Genomic DNA, 18,773 nt, shown 5'->3' with positions numbered 1-18,773 from the left:
TGAGCATTTTGGAAACAAACTTCCACTCGAGGCTGCCGCCAATCAAAAGTGGTGGGTCGGGGAGCGGGGTAAAAATGAAAAGAAAAAACGTACCTGCCGCTCTGATCCCAGCACCGGCCGTCCTAAGATGGCCAGCCAAACCGACATGAGCACTTTACAGTGCCCACCACTCCTCCTCCCTATGGCCCTAGATTCCATGGCTGACAGGGAGACAGTGACAAATAAAATGATAATACAATTGTTTTATGATCATTTTATTTGTCACTGCCTGACTCTGAGGAGGGAGGCGACGCTCCTCTGCTATTACGATGAAGCCGCCTCTGCAAACTTCTGTTTTTGTTTAATTTCGCGAGTTGTCTCGGTTAGATACGTGCTCCACAAAGCCTTATGGGCCTAGACATGGTTGTGTATTAAATTGCAGTGCATCGAATTACACCCTATAACATTTGCTGCGTGATTGCAGGAGTTGTTTTAAACGGATCACTATCTGAGAAAGTGTAACACTGAGTTGTCTTTTAAATGGTGTTAGGAATCCCAAGACATGAGAGAGAGGGTTGCCCGCTCTGAGATGCTCGTACTCCAACTAGAAGAGAAGTTACGTGCTGTAAGCAAGCCAGACCCGGTCCTCATTGAAACGGTGCAGAAGATTCAGGAGTCCAGTGAAGCAGAGATGAGGAGATTCCAGGAGGAGACAGTACATGTCTACAACCAAAATGTAAGTCAACAATTTCAATGTTTTTGACCACTACTCTCTGAAGACAGTGTCTCTCATTGTGTGGAAGAGAGACTAAAATAAGAGAGCCAGTGGGAAATGACGAAAGAAATTAGAGGCAGTGATATACTTAACTATTTCGACATAACAGATATTAATGTACTTAATGGAGGTAAACATTTCCGGCACATATTGATGTGTTTTTTCAATCGGAATATCACAGCAGTGATTCTGCAGTTCTTCATAATCTTAGACCCGTTCTATAAATTGTGAGAGTTCAATCAACCAGTAATGCATGGTGTGGGTGGGTTATGAACGTACCTCAGTGTCTGCCATTACCTAACAGCGATTTTTTGCAATTCGCTATTAGGTAATCGCAAACAGTGATGTACTAAAGGGTGTTTCACGCTGTTTGGAATTCCCAGTGGGTCGCAAATAGACATAGATCAGTAATATTCATGAGTTAGGGCTCTCTTTGCAATGGCCAACTATCACAGGATGGTGGCCTGCTGGGGTCAGCAGACAACCATGTCTGTGACTGCATTTCAATCAAGCATTTTTTTTTTTTAAATGGAGCCCGTTTTCCTGAAACCACTGCCTGCTCTCAAAAAATGTTTTCACCAACATTAAAAAAAGGGTAAGGAGTTCCTTAGTGACCCCTTCCCATTTGCACATTGGTTACAACCAACTTGAAGTTGAAGTTGGTGGTAAACTGCGAATCTCATTTGGTCGCAACACATTTTTACATCCCACTGCGAGTCGCTATTAGGAAGGGACGCCCTTAACACGTCCCTTCCTACTACTGAATTGCAGACCTTATTTGTGATTTTGTAATAGGTTACCAAATCACAAATAGGGCTTTGTACATGCCAGAGTGTTTTTTAGAGGTCGCAACCAGCCTTATCCCGCTAAAGGTTTAGGACATCTGGCCCTTACATTTTAAATGCTTATCCCAGCTTCCTACTGGTTAACTGGTGAATATGAAAGTAAAATAGTTTACATCACATAGCTGTGAATTAGAAGTAAATTTTCATGCAATGCAGTGCAGTAATAAAGTTTGCTGTGCTCTTTCACACTGAACTGGGCAAGAGGGAAACGCATCGCAGAACCATATCTACTAAGATTAGCCTGCTGTTGCTGTCATTCCTGCAAATGATTTCTACTGAAAGCATGATCTTCTAGTAGACATTCCTATACCTAGACATGTTTCAGAAAGATCCCACATTTGGATGTGTGCTATGCACTTCATTACACTAGCACTCCGTGAGTTTCTTGGAAAACTGAACCCATTACCCCTTGTTAATAATTGCTTAACGGGCTTTTAGTTTTTTACACAAAGCCTGGGCAGGCAACGTTAGTAAATCAGGCATTACATCAAAACTTATAAATATTGTTCCTAGCCACCCTAGTAAAGTATCTTTGCCGCAAAGCAGGGCACAGCATTGCAAAGTGATTTATGCAATGAGAAAAGGTCACCTTTTGTGCTGGTAAGGCATTGTCTGATTAGATGTGTTTTGCCTAAGCATGATGGTACCAAATGCCTCCAGCCATTTTAAGACTGGCTAACTTTGCCTTGCCTTTGCTTGGGCCCTGAAAAACACAAATAATTCATTTTCTAATATGGAAATATACCAGCCCTAAGGGCTTGCACTCTCACTTAAGTAGGTAGGTGATATACTCCTTTTTTCTCAATTGATGTTTGGCTAAGGACTGCCTCTATAGCCACATATGAGGCACTGACCGGACCTTATGGGAATGTTCAATAATCTATTTTTTAACAAGGCAACAACATAGGGGCAATCTTCTTAGTCCACCTGAGTACAACAACAGTGACATCACCTAGATCCTCATTCTGATCATAGCTAGAGAGTATCCCTCTTCTGTACCTCAGGAAAATATGGACATTGCATTGATGCAGCACAAGTAACACATTCTAATGGGTCCAGCACAGCCCCACACTCCCTTCTCAACATATTAAGACAAGCATTGGCAAAGCCAGTAGTTCTCACCAATGCAAGGGCTATTGGCTTTGGCAGTGCATTGTAGCCATTATGTACACCAGTGTGGCTGCTGTTCATCATGGCCAAAAGTTAGTGGTGTGGAGTGGAGTCGGGTAGGCTTGAGTGGGGTAAACTGGGGTACAGTGGAATGGGATAAATTGGGGTAGAGTGGAGTGGGGTAGATTGGCATAGAGTGGAGTGGGGTAAAATGGAGTGGAGTAGGTTGAGGTGGATTGGAATATGAGTTGGATAGATTAGCTTGGTAGATGGGAGTGGGGTAGATTGAATTGGGTATCTTGGGGTGTAGTGGGGTAGATTGAAGTGGATTGTGGTACAGTGAAGTAGACAAGTGGATTAGAGTGCGGTAGACACAAGTAGGGAAGATCAAGTAGATTTGGGAAGAGTGGGTTGAGGTGGATTGGGGTAGATTGGAGTAGAGTAGGTAGACTGGAGTTGACTCAGGTAGACTGGAATGCAGTGGGGTAGATTGGAGTAGGGCAGATTGGGTGGACTTTTGTATGGTAGAATGGAATGAAGTGGGGGTAGACTGGGGTAGTTTGGAGTGGGGTAGAGTGGAGTGGGGTACATTGGGGGAGTCGGGTAGATTGAAGAGGCATGGGGTAGATTGGGATGGGTGGAGTAGATTGGATGTGGGGTGGATTGGGGTAGATTGGGGTAGAGTGGAGTAGATTTGTGTAGGGCGGGCTAAATTGTGGGTTAGATTGAAGTGGGGTATATTGAATTGGGGTGGATTGCGTGAAGTGGGGTAGATTGGGATGGAGTAGAATGGAGTGGGATAGATCGTGGTAGAGTGGGATATATTTGGGTGGATTGAAGTGGAATGGGGTAGACTGGCATGGGGTAAATGGGAGTGGAGTTGTGTAGATAGGAGTGGAGAGGAGAAGAGTGGAGTGGGGTAAATTAGTGTGAAGTGGGGTAAAGAAGAGTGGGGTAGAATGTAGTAGGGTAGATTGTGGTGGGGTAGACTGGTTTAGAGTGGGTATATTCGGGTGGGGCAGATTGGATGAGGTAAACTGAAACTGGAGTAGAGTAGTTTGGGACAGAGTGGGGTAGGGTAGTTTTGAGTGGGATGGGGTGGGGTGGTTTGGGATGGAGTGGGTTACATTGGACTGGACTGGGGTAAATTTGGGTGGCATGTGGTAGATTGGAGTGAAGTGGAGTGGGGTAGTTTTGGTAGAGTGAAATGGAGTGTGCTAGATTGGAATAGATTGGAGTATGGTACATTGGGTAGAGTGGAGTAGAGTGGAGTGGAGTATAATGTCATATATTGGTGTAGGATAGATTGGAGTGGATTGGAGATTGGAGTGGAATGAGATAGATTGGGAAGAGTGGAGTTGAGTGGGGTAAATTGGAGTGTAGTGGAGTAGATTAGGGTGAAGTGGGGTAGTTTGGGTGGATTAGAGTAGGGTAGATTGGAATGGAGGTGGGTAGATTGAGTGGGGTAGATTGAAGACAGATGATTGGAGTGGGAGAGTTTGGAGTCTGGTAGATTGGAGTGGGTAAATTGGAGTGGGGTAGATTGGATTGGGGTAGATAGGAGTGGGGTGGATTGAGGTAGATTTGGGAAGACTGGAGTGGAGTCAGGTAGTATGGAGGGGAAGGGAGTGGGCAATGTTTGGAGTCTTAGGGGACTAATGCATCTACTGTACAGGCCTGTGTTCGACCTCAGGGTCACAGATTCAAATCCCGGTGGGTCCACTCAGCCTTTCATCCATCTGAGATTGATACAATGAGTACCATTGATTTGGATAACAATAAATATCTGTGATTTAGTGCCAAAATACCCTTATGTGTGAATGTGTGCTTTAAAAATAAACATGCTATGTTATATTAGTGGGGTAGATTGGAGAATGCTAGATCAGGTGGATTATAGAAGGGTAAAATGGAATGAACTGGTGGTAGATTGGGGTAGTTTGGAGTGATGTAGACTGGTTTAGAGTGAAGAGGGGTAGATAAGGTGAGAGGGGTAGATTGGAATGGTGTGGGATAGATTCAGATGGGTGGGGTAGATTCGGGTGGGGTAGATTTGGGTAGACAGGAGTGGAGTAGATTGGAGTGGGGTAGATTGGATTGGTGGAATGGGGTAGATCGAATTGGGGTAGATGGGGATGAAGTGGGGTAGATGAGATTGGAGTGGGGTAGATCAGGGTGGGGTGGGATATATTTGGGGGATTGGATTGGAATGGGGTGAGGTAGATTGGGGAAGAGTGGAGTGCAGTGAATTGAGGCAGATTAGAGTGAAGTGGGGTAGGCTGGAGTGGGGCAGATTGGAGTGGAGTGTTGCAGATAGTAGTGGAGAGGAGTACGTTGGAGTGGAGTGGGTCAAACTAGGGTGTAGTGGGGTAGAGTGGAGAAGGGTAGGTTAGAATGAGATACATTGGGTGCATTATGGTAGGTTAAATTGTAGTGAAGGGGGTAGATTGGAGAGGAGTGGGGTAGAAAGGAGTTAGATAGACAGGAGTAGGGTAGTTTGGAGTGAGGTAGATTGCAGTAGATTGGAGTGGAGTAGATTTGATTGGAGTTGGAGAGAGTGGTGTGGGGTTTATTGAGATGGGGTACATTGGAGTAGGGTAGATTGGAGCAGGGTAAATTGGTTTAGGGAGAGATAGATTGGAGTGAAGTAGATTGGAGTGCAGTGGATTGGGGAAGACTGTAGTGGGGCAGATTGGATCGGGTAGATTGGAGTAGGGTAGTTTGTGGTGGAGTGTGGTAGAATGGAGTGAGATGAAGTGGGGTTGATTGGGATGGAGAGGGTTAGATGGGACTGGAATGGTGGATTTTGGTGGCATGTGGTATATTGGAGTGAAGTGGAGTGGGGGAAATTGGGTAGAGTGCAATCGACCCTTTGACCCTTCGTCCCCCTTTGCACCCGCCCTCAATCCCCCCTCCCGCCCCAGGTGGCCTGCAATTTGAGGGGTCCTGAGTGGGCCCAGTGGGGGTCAGAGAGGGCCCCCCTACTTCCAGCGTCTTCACCTCCACCGGCGCTGGGAGTGTCGGTGTGTCTTCTGTCTTCTGGTGGTCTGTGTGGGGGTCCCTGGCCTGAAACCAGAATGAACCACTGACGACCACCAACGACCGCTGTTGGGGCGGCGGACTGCAAGCTTACAAGTCCACAAGTTCGCACGGAGGCAATAAGCAAGTCCAGCAGGCCCAGGTAGAAGCAGCGGCAGTGGCAGGGTGGAGCCAGGATCTGGCACTGGTGTTTATATTGTTTTACCAGGGGGAGCCGGCTCCTCGTCAGACACAGCTACGGCCACAGACACAGCCATAGCCACAGCCTCCCTACAAGTAAGAGATTAAGAGTACTTGGAGACGTGAGAAGAGAGAAGCAAGTGTGCTCGTGCCCACCCTTTGCATAAGGAAGTAGCGGCAAAGTAAGGTGGAGGAGAGCAAGTGCTGCAACAAGTGACAGCAAGTGGCTGTGGGTGTGACGGCGCTTGGGGCCAGATGTATCATCAAGGTCCTTTGCGAGTCGGAAATAGCGATTTTTAAAAAATCGCTATTTCTGACTCGCAAAGTGCCATGTATCACATTTGCGATTCGGTAATAGCGAATTCTTAAAAATCGCAAATGCTATTACCGAATCGCAAATTGCGATACCGGCCCCATTCGCAGCTATGGGCCTGTTAGCCCATAGCTGTGAATTTTTTTGCATTTCCAAAATTGCGATTTCTGAACCAGAAATCGCAATTTTGGAAATGCAAAAGCCCAGGGTGCTGCGGGTCTAAGGCCCCCTCTGCTGCACCCCAAAAATGTTTTGGGGACATGTAAGGTGCACACATGCCAAAAGGGCATGTGTGCTTTACATGTTCAATTTAAAAATGTATTTTAAATGCATTTTTAAATTTTGCACCAGGTTACCACCTGGTTTCTTTTCATGGTATTTTGCATGTGCAAAATGCCATTCTGCGAAAAATCGCAATTTGCGATTTTTTGCAGCATCTCCTTGCGATGTGGATTTTGCAAATCGCAAATTGCGACTCGCAAAACCAGGTCGCAACGCAAGAAATCATATTTTTTGCGATTTCTTATTTGTGGTCTGCGAATGCCTTTCATGCATCGCAGACCACTTTTTTGCACTCGCAAACGGCCGAATTTTGCAATTCGCAATGTTTGCGAGTGCAAAAACTTTTCATACATCTGGCCCTTAGTTCCTTTCCACTTGTGGCTTTTGAACATTGCTTTGACTTTCGTTGGACACAGTCATAGCCACAGACTCCCTAAAGTAAGAGAATTAGGGTACCAGGAGACCTGAGAAGGTAGAACTAAGCGTGCTTGTGCCCCACCTTGGCCTAAGAAAGCAGCGACAAAGCAAAGTGGAGGAGAGCAAGTGCTGCAATAAGCGACAGCAAGTGGCAGGGGGTGTGGCGGTGCTTAGTACCTTCCCGCTTGTGGCTTTTGAACATCACCTTGACAATTGTTGGACACTGCACACTGCAACTAGCACTCAAACAAGAGTCAAATCAACCAGTATCAGCACTCTATTAGCGACTAGTTCCTGAGACCCTAAGACAACATTAGACCAGGCCCAGTCATCAGGATAGGTGGTGGAGCGGCCCCAAGTATCTACTCCTTTTCTACCTACTTCACAAGCATCTGCAATAGGCTCTTCAGTAACACCAACTAGATTGTGGTCTGTTCTCATCCCTCCAGGACATCGCAGGCCAATATCTGAGACACACAAGTTACAAATTGAGCAAAGGCCGCAGATGAAGCTGGTAAAGCAGTCAAAGGGCCCGAAAGAGCAGAGGGTCCACAGGATCTTCAGTGATAAGTGGAAGCTGGCACATAGAATTTTTTTTATACATAAGGAACATAGCAAACCAAGTTGGCAGAGAAGACCGTCTAAGGCAATAGAACAACCCAAGGCATTGGGCCTGAGCAGTAAACCTATTATGCCTAAAAAAGCAACTAAAAAGCTATGATGTCATAATAGCCCCCCCTACCCCAATTGGTCTGGCATGCCCACAGGGCTTGATGACACGGGAGAAGGAGCCCTCCGAACTCGTGAATCCTATAGAATCCACAGCTCCCATAGACTTGGTTAGCTGTGAGGAGTACGATAACAAACTGACCTGGGATAAAAATGCTAAGTCCCAGGAGCACCAGATGGGCTGAAAGCTGAGCCTGTAGTAAAAGGCCTGAGATATTCACCAACCATACATACATAACTACTTCACAAGAATTAGAAATTATCTAGGTACTGTGGGGGAAACAGTTGAATTCACCTCTCACAAGGGCAGCCAAGGTCTAGGGACAGATATTGCCCTGCACAATCGCCCCCCAGATCCAGCAATTAAGTCAACACAATCAGAACTAGCACAAAATGAGTCTGGTGGCGCTGCAGGCACAGACAGCAGTCTTGATGTCTCACTTATTGGGGAGCTGATAGAGCTGGCGGATTTCGCAATAGGAGGTAGTATGGTTGCGCACAACAAGAATCAGCAGTATGGTACCCCTGGAACTATTACTGGCAATAATATCAACACCCCTCAAATACACCAAGTTAAAGCAAAGAGATTAGCTCTGACGTCTGAACAGCCATGTAGTGGGTTGGCTGTGCATATAAGGGATAGCCGATGGCAATCATTTGCTGAGACTCACCAGAGAGCACCATCCCAATCGGTGGGTAGGCTGGATCCAGAGCTTATTGACACTTGTTGTACCGCATCCTCTCCCCAACGCGGAATCAAGTGGGTCCCGCAGGTTTCAGAAAGTCTATTGACTCAGGAAGGGTGGTGCCTGCAAGACTCAAGCCCTGAAGAAGAAGCCCATGAGGAGGATCTTGAAAGAGATCCTGGGGAGAAAATAAAAGGGAATCATGCACCCAATGTGGATCGGGAGGTAGGGGGTAGCACTGACTGCATCATAAATACCATCAATAACTCCTTGCTGGCAGCAGTCAAGGCGCTTACATGGCAATCCCATAAGATGGAGATTCCACTCGAGTTAATCCACATGATGGCTCAGAACGTTCTCCTGTTAGACAATAAATTGAATGCGCTAATGGGAAAGATAGAAGGGTGGGACCAGGGTGGATCAACGGGGAAGGGAGTGGATGGGAAAGCAATTTTAAATAAACTTTCAATATTGCCAGAGCTGCTAACTAGCTTAATTCAAATCTGCAAACCTGCGGGGGCAACAGAAAAAATAACTAGATGCATGTCACTTGGAGGCAAGAAGCAGGACAGTGCCCCCTAAGGGAATCTGCAAAGGGAGTCCCTCCGCATCCAAGCCCGAGGGGTCAGTTAGCAAGGAGCATGATTTAAGAAACAAGCGCCCCTCCACAGCACCCCCGTAGTCCCCATAATTATCGTGGCATGAAACAGTCTAGAATTGCTGAATCTGGAGACAGCTGCAAATCAGCCACAAAAGGTCCCCCCTCTTATGGTGTTCCCCCTTTCCCCCTCTGCTACTGTTGTAAACAATAGTTTAGAAGAGCCAACTCCAGAGATAGTCCCAGATGAGTCCCAAAATGAGCCTCCCTTGACAGTGCTGCCACTGTCCCCTACAATCATTGTGGGAAAAAGCAGTCTAGAAACGCAAAATGTGAAGACAGTTTTGAATCAGTTGCATAAGTTGAGCATTGGGCATGCTCAACAGTCATCGTTGAGAAGAAGACAGAAGAAGAGACTGAAAAAAACACACAAAGCATGAGATGGAATCACACTGGGAGAACACTCAATGAAACCAGTAACTCCCCAGATACATTGGAGCCTTATCCTATTTTTAAGCAGAGATCAGCAGCTACCTCTACAATGGGCACTTGCCCAGTGGGTGAAGATCTCTCATTCACCTTCGGGCCTAAATTTCAAACAATAATGTTGGTTTGGCTTACAAAGAAGGTCATAACCCTGCGCCAATCAACTCCGGGACAGAGGATCCCAACATAGAATTTAGTCAACAACCACCTACAGTAGGTGTTAGGCCTGACAGAATAGCTGTTCCAAGGGTAACAAAGGGGCTGCCACAAGGCCTGTGATGGAACAAGAGTTTATAGGGAGCGCGGAAAAAGCACAGGGGCCCAGCTACATCCCTGTGTCTTATTCACTGGGCATGAGGGTAGGAGCAGCATCATTGAACGTCACCTAGACAGAGAGCTAAATAACATGCCATTTGTCATCAACGGGGGCCTCGGTTTGAATAAAGTAAGTGATGGTGATAATGCAATCGACCAGCATCTGATCTTTGAAGACACCACATTCTTACCTCATGGGGCAAAGGGGACAGTTTTGAGGGGGCCTCAATCCACAGGAAGACCAGGATTAGGCCAGGTGGGGGCTTGGAGCAGTGAGAATAGATGTCAACCTCAAATAGAATATAGCCCTGAGCCAAACCATGAATACACTAGGGTATTAAATATAAAGCCTGTAATCCATCAGGAAATCACGGATCAGCTGACCATAATCATTACTCCATTATATGCTTCCCAGGGGTCATGGAATATTCTCAACAGATCAAATATCCTACGATTATTACATCATATATTGGCATTTGAAAATGTATGCCCTCATAACATTGGTAGTTATGACGGACTACCGCCGTGGCGACGGCCTCCAAAACACCATCGCCGCGGCTACCTACCGTCCACCATATTATGACCGTAGCCGGAATTCCGCCAGGCTGGCGGAATTCCGGCTATGGTCATGGTGGTGGGCGGCGGTAAGGTGGCGCTGCTGCAAGCAGCAGCGCCACGTCAGTAGACGGCCGCAGACCGTATCATGACACATGATACGGCCTGGCAGTGTTCTGCTGGCTGAAGCTGCTGCTGGCAACAGCGCCATGTCCCGTCTCCTGCAGCTGCAGCAGCGCCATGCCCCGTCTCCTGCAAGCAGGTAAGTCGGGTGCTTCGACAGGGGAGGGGGTGCGGGGTGTTGTGTGTATGTGTGGGGGTGTGTGTGTATGTTTGTGTGTGCGTGCATGCAGGTGTGTGGCGTGTGGAATGTGTGTGTGCATGAATGGGTGTGAGTGTGCGTGCATGTTGTGTGGTGTGAATGCGTGAGTGCTAAAATGTATGTCAGTGTGTGTTGATGTGTGTGTGAATGAATGTATGCATGCGTGGGTGGATGTGGGTATGAGTGTGTGTATGCCTGTGTATGTTATTGCGTGAATTTGCGTGTATGTCGGGGGTTCAGGAGGGGGAGGGTAGGGGAGGTCTCTGGGGATGAGGAGGGGGTGGGGGAGACCCCTATCAGTGTCAAGGAAAGAATTCCCTGGCACTGATAGTGCCTACCGCCATGGTTTTCGTGGCGGTAAGATTGCCACGAAAACCATGGTGGTAGGCAGGGTCATTATCCCGTAGGTGGGACAGTGACGGCTGCCTGGCTGGAGACTGAAGTCTCCAGCCCGGCGGCTGTTACCGCCCTGGCGGACGGAGTGGTACATTAGCAGTTTGGCTTGAGCCAAACCGCCAATTTCATATTTTGGGGAAAGGTACCGCCAGCCTGTTGGCAGTACCTTTCTCCAAAATACCACAGTCCGCCAGGGTCATAATGACCCTTTTAATGTCGGAAAATCTACTAGTGGTGAATTTCAGCACTTTCACATGGATTAGCCAGAACAAATCCACATTGACCATATGGTCTGCACAAAGTAACATTGATAGAAACTTAGAATACAAAGGCCTCCTGGAAAATTGGGGTATAAAAATTAGCAAAGAAGTCAGAGAACAGTACTCACGAGTCTTAGCTGCTTGAAACCAAGCATCACATCTGGTGAGGAAAAATCCCAGTGCCCTGAGAGGAACTCCGGTCATGAAACCACTATTCTTAGAGGAAAAAATAACCATACATTTGACAAGGAAAACTGGTGAGCCCAACCAGTATTGGTCTAGGAATATAGGTATGTTTCACTCTGATCGGCTAAATGACTGTCATGATATCGTGAGGGTGCAAGGATGAGATTGGTTCCCCGCAACCCTGTCTACTAAAATGAAGAAGTGTATTTAGCTCTGAATGGCCTCCCATAAAATCTGAACTTAACGCAATTAAAATAATTAGCTGGAACGTGGCCGGCCTGGCTTCACTAATAACCGGCTCTAGCACTAAGAGCTTTGCAACTGAGTCAGATATTATGTGCTTCCAGGGAACATGGTCGGCAGAACCACTGACCATAGAGGGCTTAATAACATTTCAGTCGCCTGCCTTAAAAAAAAACTTGTTTGGAAGATGCATCGGAGGTCTTGCTACATACGTTAAGTTACATTTGGCCATTAAATTAGCAATGTGGGAGAAATCTACAAGTAACATGCTATTGTTAACAATACATGACTTAGGCTTACATAAAAAAGTACCCTGGTAATAGTGATAAACATATAAATTAACCCCCACCAAGGAAAGAAACAGATGATGGCTAAATATAGACTGGTCCTTCTGAAGGAGTTTGTTTACGAACATCCAGGCCATGAATATGTGTTGGCAGGCGATTTTAATATTCGCCAGCTTGGTCAAGAAGGGACGCTCTGCCGAGATCCAGTAAGATTGGCCATAGAATCTTTCTTCAATGAACATGACCTTAAACTGACGGATCGTAGCAATCTAGTAGCGGGTACATGCATCCCTACTTTCAGAAATATATCCACAATAGATTACCTCTTTCTAAGCCCAGCACTCCTGAGCAGGTGCTTAAGCCACAAGGTGGTTCATAGAACTGAAAATGACCATAACTCGGTGGTAATAGAAGTGGATCTGGGGGCTATGAGACATGATCCTTATAAAGCTAGTGGCCGCCAACTCTCCGAAGGCCCCTTAACAAAACGCATTAAATGATCTGCCGCCTGCAAAATAAAATATGAGGCATGGAAGCAGGAAAATGGCCCAATAAATTTCCATCAGGGGGCTGGTCAAATAACTGATCAATGGGGGCTTGTGCTTAAAAAACTCCAAACTCTTTGCAACAGATTGCAGCCGGTCATACTGGGGGCAAAAAGAATAGGGTGGATAAGCAGCTACTATCCAAGGAATGGTTACAGCCTAAAAAGAGATATTGGCAGGCAGAAAGGTGCTATAAGAGGAAAAAACTCCGGCCTCAGATGCACTAAGGAAGTCGGCATGGAAAGATTACAAAAGAGCAATATGGGTAATGAAAGTAAGAAGAATGCTGGAAATGCCTGGTAACATTGCTGCTGCCTAATAAAAGCAGAGAATTTTGGGATTACATCAGCACATTGCTGTATGATTCTGAAACCAGTACTAACGTGATCTCTGCCAGCGATTGGGAAAGGCATGTGGGAAATCTCTATGTGGACCCAAAATATGTAGGGGATCAAGTTCTCACCGCTGGCCTCAATGAAATGGATGGGCTAGATGATAAAACTGCTCCTATTACCTTTAAAACTATGCAAACGATCCTTGGCAAAATGAGGCGGGAAGGGGCTCCTGGTCCCAATGGCCTACTAGGGAGTATTTTTAGAGAAGAACAAGCATATTGGGATGTACCCCTGACCACTCTATTTAATGATTGCTTAAACCTTTTGGTGGTTCTGGCGGCTTGCAAGGACTCAATACTTCAACCCATTTAGAAAAAAGGGGGTACCACCTGCCCTGAAAACTATAGTCTGATATCCTTATTGGGCATAGATGGCAAAGCATATGCAAGGGTTTTGCTTCAAGAGTTAGAAGAATGGATCTCAGCAAATGGCATCATCCCACCATATCAAACAGGCTTTAGACTTAGCTACTCTACTTTAGACAATGTCCTGGCACTCTCATATCTTGGGCAACAAGCACTAAAACCAACATCTCCTTCGCTCTTTGCATGTTTTTTTTATTATAGCGTAGCTTTCAATGGGGTGGTGCGGCACATCCTTTGGAAGAAATTAGTGTCTTGGGGAATACCAAGGAAATTGTTAGCTTCAGTAATGGACATCTACTCTGACACTTGGGTGAGAATAAAAATTACAAAAACACATGTGACCAGGTAGATTTTTACCAACAAAGGCCTAAAACAGGATCTGGGTACTGAGTTGCTCAGAGGAAACATGTTTCCTTTCGAGGCTGGGGCAATTGGGGCTCCCCGTAATTCAATACGTGGACGATATGGTCTTGCGTGCCCAAACCCGGATTGGGCTCAAAAGGGGTCTTGACATATTGCATGGCTACAATGAAAGAAATGCCTTAAAAGCAAATGCAGAAAAAACTAATGTCCTGGTCTTCAGCTGTCTGTCAAAAAATAGAGTATACATAGATTATGGAAACTTGGACCATTAAGCATAGAGATGGAACATAAATATCACTACCTGAGGGTCTGGTTAACAAATACGGGGAGAACGACACACCAGGCAGCGGCACTGACTTCTAAAGCAGTGAAAATCTCTAATACATTAGCAAAACTCCATTAACGGCTTAAGACACCTACATTTGAGCCATTAAGGAGGTTTTTAAGAGCAAAATTGCTACCCACAATTACCTACGGCCATTTGGCATTTCTGGGCAAATTGACAGCCACACTAGAGAATGTCCAGATGAGAGCTTACAAAATGATTCTGAAGATCCCCAGATCAACAACGCATGCAGGGATACGCCTGGAATTAGATATAATAAGTTTGGATTTACGTTCAAAATGGATATGATAAAGCTTCATCAAAGTGTTTGCAAGGCGGAGGCAGGTAGTCTCAGGGGGGTCTTGAAAGTAATTTTCAAAGACAAAACAAGTAGATGGGCCTTCTATCTGACACAGGCTGAGGAACAGTTCCACCTGGCCCCATCCTATTTCACAGACCCTTCCATCACCGAAAGTGGTACTGAAGAAAAAATTGAAAGAGCTTGGTGTGCAAGCCTCCAGAGACAAAGATATCTCAACAGTCAGGGACATCCATGGAGCCGATGGCTTGCTTGAATCTTATGTAACCACCAAAGGCCAACCCTATCTAAAAGCACCTTTAGGAGAGCGAGTGTTCCAGAACATTCTGCAGATACGCCTTTTAACTCTACCTGCCTGGAAATATCGACGGAAGTGGAAGATCGCACAAGGGCACGTGCACGAATGCACGCTGTGTAAATACCATACTGAATAGATAATACATCTTGAATGCTGCTGTCCATGCTTGGTGTCAGAAAGACGCCTCCGTCTAAAACCTCTGTTCTTGAAACATGGGGTGAGAACATGTAATGAAGCATTAAGAATTATTTTCACTGCAGTGGTCCCTGTGGAACTAGCCTGTTTCTGAATTTATTTTTACAAGCTCTGTCTAGCCTTACGCAGTGAAGGAGCCAAACTAGCATGGGTATTCGCGGAGGGAGGGGGGCCTATAAAGAAATGGCTCTGACAAAATGGCTCCTGCCACCTAAGCTATCCCTCATTTCTACTTAATGACCATGGATGACGTGCAGAGAGTGGCAATCTATGCATAGCAGCTTCAGGCCCATGCCGCTGGCTTCTGTTCTCCTTCAGCGTGACCTAAGGGGCAGAGTTGAGTTTGTATTGTTTCCTACATTTGATTGTTATCGCTCATCGATATAGTTCATCGATTTGTGAAGTCAACATCTATCGGGTAAGCTAATTTGAGTCTGGCTGGTTTTGTGATAGATAAGTAGGGCCTTTGGTACGTATCTTTGCACATCTGTTTTTTTTAAAAAATCTGAGATGGCCCAGGGAACGTCGGATATGGTACTGGGTCAACAGTTAAACAATTAGTTGGTGCTCACAGAAGGAGCCATAATGGGTGCATATTTTGTGTAACAGCTTGTATTTTGGGGATCCCAGGGTTGGCTCCTCTTCTGGGTTTTTATTGTATTTTACTGCATTTATATAGAAGTTGTTATGATTCTGCACCCTTATAGGCGCTAGACAGGAGTATGCTACTTAATTGCTTTGCTATTTGAAGGGTGTTTCTTGCCGTTTACTTTTATTTTCCCTTTTTAATCTATTGTAATCTGCTGTAACAATTTTAATTAATAATGCAATAAAAGGATCATTCATTCATATATTCGATTGAGTGTGGTAGAATGGGGCAGAATGGAGTAGGGTAAATTGGAGTAGTGGGATAGTTTGAGGTTGGATAGATAGGAGTGGAGTAGAGATTGGAGTGGAGTGAGAGAGATTGGAGAAGAGTGGAGTGGGGTAGAATGGAGTGTAGTAGGGTAAATTAGGGTCAGGTGGGGTATATTGGGTTGTTTGGAGTAGGGTAGATTGGAATGGAATGACGATTGAAGTGGGGTAGCTTGGATTGGTGGTAGATTGAAGTGGAATGGGGTAGACTGCAGTGGACTTGGAAAGAGTGGTATACAGTAGATTGGGGTGAGGTGGGGTAGATTGTAGTGGGGTAGATTGTACTGGGATAGACTAGAGTGGAGTGGTGTAGACTGGAGTGGAGTAGAGTGTCATGGGATAGAGGGGGGTGGGGTAGATTGCAGTAGGGTTAGATAGAGTGGGGTGGAGTGGAGTGATTGGGTTAGAGTGGGTAGATTGGGGTAGAGTGGGGTAGACTGAAGTGGAGAGAGGTAGTTTGGAGTGGACTAGATGGAGTATATTGGAATGGGGTAGATTGGGGAGGGGAATATTGGAGAAGAGTAGATTGAGATGGAGTGAGGTGGGGTAGATTGGAGCGGAGTGGAGTAGACTGGCATGGAGTGGGTTAGATTGTAGTGGAGTGGGCTAGATTTGAGTGGAATGTAGAAGATTGGAGTGGGTGAGATCTGGGTAGAGAGTAGTGTGGAGTGGTGTGGGGTAGATTGGGTGGAGTGGGATAGACTGGTGTGTGGTAAATTGGAATGGAGTGGAGTAAACTGGACTGGGCTAGATTGGAGTGGAGTAGTGTGAAGTGGGATAGAGTGGGGTGGAGCGGGATGGGTTGGGGTACATTGAAGTGGGGTGGGTCGGGGTAGATTGGAGTGGATTGGACTAGAGTGGGTCAATTTAGTACATTGGAGCACAGTGGGGTAGCTGAGAGTGGAGTTTGGTAGATTTTTGTGGAGGAGGTAGACTGGAGTGGGGTTAGGTTGACTGGGTTAGATTGAGTGGAGTGGGGTAGATTGGAGTGGAGTAGATTAGAGTGAGTGGGTTAGATTGGAGTGGAATGGGGTAGATTAGGGTAGAGAGGAGTAGATTAAAGTGGAATAGATTAGCATGGAGTGGGGTAGATTAAATTGCAGTGGAATAAATTGGGATAGATTGAAGCGGAGTGGGGTAGACTTGGTTAGAGTGCAGTAGATTTGGGTGGGGTAGATTGAAGTGGGGTAGACTGAAGTGGGGTGGGGTGGAGTGGGGTGAGTAAATTGGGGTAGGGTAGATTGGAGTGGAGTGGGTGGACCTGGTGGAGTGGGATAGAGTGGAGTAGATTGGGGTAGATTGTAGCAAAGTGGAGTGGGTGGGGTACACTGGGGTACACTGGAGAGGAGCGGGATAGATTAGAGCAGAGTAGTGTAGAGTGGAGTGAGGTAAGTGGTGTGGATTGGAGGGCCATAGAGTGGGGGAGCATAGAGTGGAGTGATGTGTTGTGTCATGGAGTGAGTGGCGTAGAATGGAGTGACGTAGAGTTGTGTCGTGACATGTCTTAGAAGGGGAGTGGCATGTTATAGAGTGGAGTGGAGTGTCAGAGAACAGAGTGGTGTGGCATAGAGTGGAAGGGCATAGAGTAGAGTAGAGTGGCATAGGGTGGACTATGCATGGTATGGTAGCACACTGCCATTACACTCAACACATTTTTAATTGAAATGATAATTACATTTGCACTGAAATACAGTTTTATGCACACAAACTATAAAGTGTGCAAATGTCATCACCTAGTGTATTGATGTGTTTTGATCGTGTTCAATATAATTGTTTCCACCACACTTCAAAACAGTGTGCTTCATTTGTACTAATTCTGATATATTCTGAAACATCAGCATAGTTCATTTTGTGTTGTTGTTTTGTGATAAAATAAAATACAGACTACATTATATCCTCTTACATGAATACTTGGTAAGATTGTCACATAAATTCTCTCACTTTGAAGTCAGAGAAAGAAAAATAAACACTAAGCTCCCTGGAAGAGAGAGCCTGTCATTTGCAGTCACGGCCCACTTCGCTCGAAAGGAGAGGGGCGGGTGCAGCGCGCTAAGGGGGGGGGACACAGGGAACCTACATTTTAATTAAATTACTTTTTTTATTTTTTTTTATTACCTTTTTGGCACAGTCCGCGATGCGCTCCTCTTCCCTCCTTTCCCCATGGCTGCACACACAGACACAAGCTCCCAGCCTGCCCTGCAGCCAATCCTGACGCTGCTTAAAGCAGCGTCAGGATTGGCGGGGAGCACTGGGTGCTCCCAGGCAGACTGGAAGCCTGTGCAGGCTCTCTCCAGCCCAGCAACTGTGTTGTTGGGGTAGAGAGAGCCTACTGCGCATGTGTGTTTGGCTGGCCCGAGCGAGCCAGCCAAACACACATGCGCAGTGAGGGGGAGTGTTGAGCTCTCCCTCTCACAGCTCTTCACCCCAGATGCCCCGACCCTTGTACAACAAGGGGATAATAAACTTAGTTTATTAGCCCCTCGTTGTGAAAGTTTTGCAGCTTCTGCTGCTGGCACGGGGGGCGACGCTCCTCCTCCCTAACGGAGGAGCCGCTCCTAGTCATTTGACCTCTGTTCTTGAATGCACAGCAAATGTGACAAGATAAGAACAAGATTTAAAGGCCTGTTTACAGAAAGAGAGTTTGTGGAAGAATACAGTAAACATGGTTTAGGTAACAGGAGGGATGAACTCGCCCTAGATAGCCTAAAGCAAATAAAGCCAGCAAATAGAAAGCCAGAAAATGTGAGTTACAAACCACAAAGCCAGTGTATTCAATGGGCGGAATTCCTTCCCAGGTCAACTTTCTGAATGACTTCAACAGGTCTGTAGCAAACCAGATAGCTGCGCTGTCTGGTAGGCTGCAACCTAAAAAAAAGATACAAATAGGTACTCGTCTAAGTTTCTTAAAGCAAAAGCTATTTAATTTATTCTAGGGGTCATGAACCTATTGTATAAGGAAACCATCTTCTGATCAATGAAAAGAACAACAAGCTACTAACAAACATTTTTATCACTGTGACCATATGAGAGTGGATTTCAATGAACACCCTTTG

The 18,773-nt window shown here is 46.0% G+C and overlaps 1 protein-coding gene across 1 annotated transcript in view; it reads left to right on the top strand.

Moving 5' to 3' along the window:
• The window catches only part of LMNTD1 (lamin tail domain containing 1), a 1,007,849-nt gene that overhangs the window by 240,584 nt on the left and 748,492 nt on the right, over positions 1-18,773 (top strand). Inside the window, exon 6 of the mRNA XM_069228593.1 lies at positions 530-715. Within this exon, the coding sequence (XP_069084694.1) occupies positions 530-715 (186 nt within the window). The remainder of the gene's footprint in view (positions 1-529; positions 716-18,773) is intronic.

The sequence above is a fragment of the Pleurodeles waltl genome, chromosome 4_1 (genome assembly GCF_031143425.1).
Source record: "Pleurodeles waltl isolate 20211129_DDA chromosome 4_1, aPleWal1.hap1.20221129, whole genome shotgun sequence".
In the NCBI taxonomy this organism is placed as follows: domain Eukaryota; kingdom Metazoa; phylum Chordata; class Amphibia; order Caudata; family Salamandridae; genus Pleurodeles; species Pleurodeles waltl.
Note: the sequence above shows the minus strand (reverse complement) of the source record. Positions and strands in the feature narration are given on the sequence as shown.